Raw genomic sequence first — 4,344 nt, 5'->3', positions numbered from 1 at the left:
GGTGAAATGTTGGAGTGGTTGACACAATATTATGGACCAATTTATTTATGAGGTGGTTGCCGAATTAATTACATTTCTCCTGCACAGATAGCTGTGACCAAGTCTGATTATAACCTGACATTCTTAGCGTTGAAAATTTACTTCTTCGGAATAAAAAAAAAAAAAGATATTGTATTACATATATTAGAATCTTCAAATATATAAAAAAAAAAATTAAACATAAATTGAACAAACTGATCTTGAAAACATACTCTAATGTGGATAACATGACCATAAACCGGATGTTTGAATACAATAGCAACTAGTTTGACAGCAACATTTTACCTTTTTATTCTTTGGGTCACGAAAGATATATTAAACATAAATAGAATTGTTAACTTCTTTGACTTATCTCTCACATATGTAATGGTACTACAAGTATAATTCAAGCTTAGAGCTCTCTATTATATTCTACTGGTGGTCCGCACAGAAAATATCGATAAAAGCACAGGAGATCCACTCCAGGTCATGGCACTTAATAGTAATGCTGGAAAGATAATTAGTTATGATCTTGACCATTGATCTGCTCTAAAATTTAACAGGAATATTAGCTGAGCAGAATAGGTTTCTAAGTCTCTAATTTTGCAATGGAAAAGGAGGCCAAGCCAAAAATAACTTGGGAACTGCCAGGGCATATGAGTAGGGCTCCATTAACCCCAATATCTGGTTGCAAACACATCTACATTCATCTTCATCATCCAGAATTCATGCATTTCATGCTAAACAAATGACCCCCCATGAACTTTTTGGATTTACTTTCTAAAAAATTAGCATCACTTACGGAATTCAACACTACTACGGATACAAAAGAAACATAAGGTATAGTAGTGAAATTTCCCATCACAAGTTGTACAAAATAAGGTCCAGGGAAAGCTATTAAAAGCTACTGAATAAACAAGAGATGTGAAGCTCCTGCTGAATGAGTAGGTTGAAAAGCCGCAGCAAGTTTAGTACCAGCTCCAAATCTTGTTGCAGGTATGTAGGAATCAGACACACTGCGCATTCTTGGGTCAAAACCTGCCTTGTCATTTGTTTTGTGTGTATCTCCAGCAACTTCAACAGCTTTTTGGCTGTTACACCCCAATAGACCACTGGAACGGCCCTTGTTTTTAGAACCTTTGGTTTTGGTGGGTGTCGGATATGTTCTCATTGGGCTTGGAAAAGTTACAGGTGGCCTTAGCTCTTCATAGTCAGACATGACTGAGAAATCTGCTGCACTTGCTGTGACCACACTCCACTCTATGCTGGCCTCACTTGGTGCATAACAAGTTGTTGGGGTGGCACACCCAGACGCCGCATCAGAAATTTGTTTGACAAGAAATGGGTTGACTTTTCCTGTGAGGCTCTCTATCTCAAATAAGTCTGAACTTGCATCGCTCTCTGTATCGTTGTAGTTGCCTTTAGGATTTTCAATTTTTTCTGCTTTGGGATTAGAATCCAGAGAGAACATTTGCAGCCTCCTCTCGATGTTCAAAGACTTGTTTCTCCTTCCAAGTGCCGGCGAGCCGAAAACCTCCAATGATTTCCGTCCGATTTCATCCACATCTCCTTGCAGTGACACTTTAACAGGTCGAATTCCCTTATTAGAATTCATAGTTGGGAAACTAAAAATGTCTTCCTTCGTCCAGGGTTCCGCCACTGGTTTATTAACCTCTAGGCTCGCCTTACTGGATGCAGTTTTATTTGGCTTGCCTTGCAAGCCCTCTCCATTAGCAGCTGGTCTCTTGAAACTTATTTCACCAACTTGTGCTTCTTCAATCTCAACTGAATTTCTACCAGAACAGTAACATTTGCAGCCAGCAAGACCCGAAAGAAAACTCTTTCCATTCACTTTAGGAGGTTTTTTCCCAGGAGGATTTCTCATAGTACTTCGGAGCAATGCACTTCGGCTGTTCCAGCTTGATTCTGATCGAACACTTGGAGTTCCCTGATATATTACAGGCTTGACAGGCTCTATGCTGACTCTACCATCTTTAACGCATTCCAATGTTTTTGCATGTATTTTGTTTATTCTTGGACTTTCTAAATCAATTCCTCCATTGAAGTATTTTTCAGCTCCAAATACTCCAATTTCTCCATCTTCTTTCTTCAGTCCTAAATAATGATGCTCATCTTGGTTGGTGTTGGTTGTCTTGGAGCTGAGCTCTCGGTTTGAAGCCGAAAGTTCTCTTTCATAGTTTTCGTCAGCACCATCGAAGAAAGTAGAGAAAGAAACATCACGAAGGCTGCTATTTTTTTCCTCAAAGGACAATGTTTGCGACAGGTTTGTGTTGTAATTTGATGTTAATGTTACCATAGCCATGGAGTTCTCGAGATTCAAATAAAATATTTGCTGCAATAAAACAAAAATACGAGTGAGAAAATGACCCCCAAGAAAACCGTTTCCACTTTCCAGTACAACTAAACAAGATGCACAAAACTACAGAAAGAAAATGAAAAAGACTTAACAATAGCAAAGTTCAGTGTGAAGACAACTAAAATCCTGGTTTGGGAAATCCCAAAGATTGCCTTAGAAAGCTATATCAAACAACATGAAAAAAGAAAGGGGAAACGCTATTTATACAAGAAACCAAAGGATGAAAAGTAGCAGAGAGAAGAAATGAAATAAAATAGAAGAGAGATTTAGTAAGAAAGTTGTTCTATGCTAAGTATAGTTATGACATCTCCCATCTGCAAGATGTTCAAGGGAGTAGGCCCATCTACTTGTGGACTAAAGCAAACCTGGATTATATTTCTTCACAACTAGAGCTCTGATTTGAGTCTCTTCAAGTTATCTTTAGCAAATGTATGTATGTACATATATATATAATGCCTATTGATTAGTATATCTCATATATGTTTACTTAGGCCATGCTGTACGGAAACTTGATTTTTATTTTGGAATGGGTTTTCAAAACTTATGTGGATACAATTACAAGCTTTAAATTTTTGCTTGGATTTACATGTCCAATCATCCGCACAAGCTGATCACATGGAGAGCTTGGCTATTGCTTAGTACTTTGACAAATATATTTATAACAAAATTAAAAAGAGAAAAAAAAGATACATGTGTTTATGTTGTTCTGGCTCTGTTAGTTGACTTGTGGTTATTATTATTATTATTATTATTATTATTATTATTATTATTATGGGAGGGAATGGAAGGCTGGATTGACAATAAAGTAGTGTTTTATGTTTTTTTGTATTTTATGTTTTTTTTATGTTATAATTTTAATGGAATATAAAATTTTAGAATGTGATTGTTGGGATAGTTATTTTATAATGTTTAGCACACATTAAAAATATTGATTATTTTCAAGAAAGTTATATTATCACATTTGGTTCATTAAATACTTTTTACTGAGTGCAATAGTAACTTATAAAATTGTTTAATTTTATTATTTTTGCTTAATGCTGTTATTTGTTTCTACTGAAAAAAAAATCATCATTTTAATTGAAAAAAAATTGTTTCAAATTGTCTATTTTTCTAAATATAACCATGCATATATAAAATCATGCATCTATAAAACTTTTTTTTTATCAACTGTTTCCCATTTATACTTTAGACACTACTAATTTTTTCATTGACGAGTACTATTAGAAGGATAAAGGAGCAAACATGAAAGGAAAAATAGAAGATAAATATAATTTATAAATGATAAATTATGCAAATGGTTAATGTTGCTACCTTAAGTTGCCTATTTGCTTAAAATAGAAATTGCAATGGAAGTGTAAGATTGTAGTAGCCGCTACAACTTGGCACTATAAAAAACGATGCAAACAAAACAAAAATAACATATATGTCTATTTATGTACTTCAGTTTCCCTACATTTGTAGAGCCTAACTTAGTGAGTTATTTCACTATCTTTAATCATGAATACAACAAGTAATTCACTCTCTATCATTCTTCAAGTATAGATATCTCACATTTGTACCTAAAGATTAAAACACTCACCTCCAAATCCTCCTATTAAGAACTTGGACTATAAACACTCAACAATGTTTATAAATCAGTTTGCACTCTTTCATGAAATAATTCCTCAAATGAAAAAATTAAAATGCACTCAATAAACTCTCATACAAAACTTGTACAAGCCTCAAGTACATGTAACAGCCCGATTTTGGGGCTAGTCGAAATAGTGGTCTCGGGACCACAAATACGAAGTCAAAGAAATTATTTTATTATTATTTTGGAGTCATAGCATGTTTATATCAGTACATGAAAAATTTGGTGAGTTAATTTTGACGTTTGTAAGCCCAATTACGAAAAAGGACTAAATCACAAAAAGTACAAAAGTTCTATTTGAGAGCTACAGGTGTTATTT

The 4,344-nt window shown here is 34.4% G+C and overlaps 1 protein-coding gene across 2 annotated transcripts; it reads right to left on the bottom strand.

Annotated features, from left to right (window-relative positions):
• Positions 1 to 759: 759 nt before the first annotated feature.
• On the bottom strand, positions 760 to 2,966 carry LOC121203106 (protein PHYTOCHROME KINASE SUBSTRATE 1). Of its 2 annotated transcripts, none has more exons than XM_041082774.1 (2): positions 2,761 to 2,966; positions 760 to 2,371 (listed from the first exon to the last, which is right to left on the bottom strand). In XM_041082774.1, the coding sequence occupies exon 2, from the start codon at positions 2,339 to 2,341 to the stop codon at positions 923 to 925; it is 1,419 nt and encodes a 472-aa protein (XP_040938708.1). In that variant the 5' UTR covers positions 2,342 to 2,371; positions 2,761 to 2,966; the 3' UTR covers positions 760 to 922. The 2 variants fall into 2 exon arrangements, with proteins under 2 accessions (XP_040938708.1, XP_040938709.1); XM_041082775.1 differs by lacking the exon at positions 2,761 to 2,966 and adding an exon at positions 2,488 to 2,754.
• Between the last annotated feature and the right edge of the window lie 1,378 nt (positions 2,967 to 4,344).

The sequence above is a fragment of the Gossypium hirsutum genome, chromosome A12, assembly GCF_007990345.1.
Source record: "Gossypium hirsutum isolate 1008001.06 chromosome A12, Gossypium_hirsutum_v2.1, whole genome shotgun sequence".
Lineage (NCBI taxonomy): Eukaryota > Viridiplantae > Streptophyta > Magnoliopsida > Malvales > Malvaceae > Gossypium > Gossypium hirsutum.
The sequence above is the reverse complement of the archived record's forward strand: the minus strand, read 5'-3'. Positions and strand labels throughout refer to the sequence as shown.

Bases quoted from the DNA above. Each gene is read 5' to 3' on its own strand.
- LOC121203106 (XM_041082774.1), bottom strand. From the start codon at position 2,341: ATGGCTATGGTAACATTAACATCAAATTACAACACAAACCTGTCGCAA.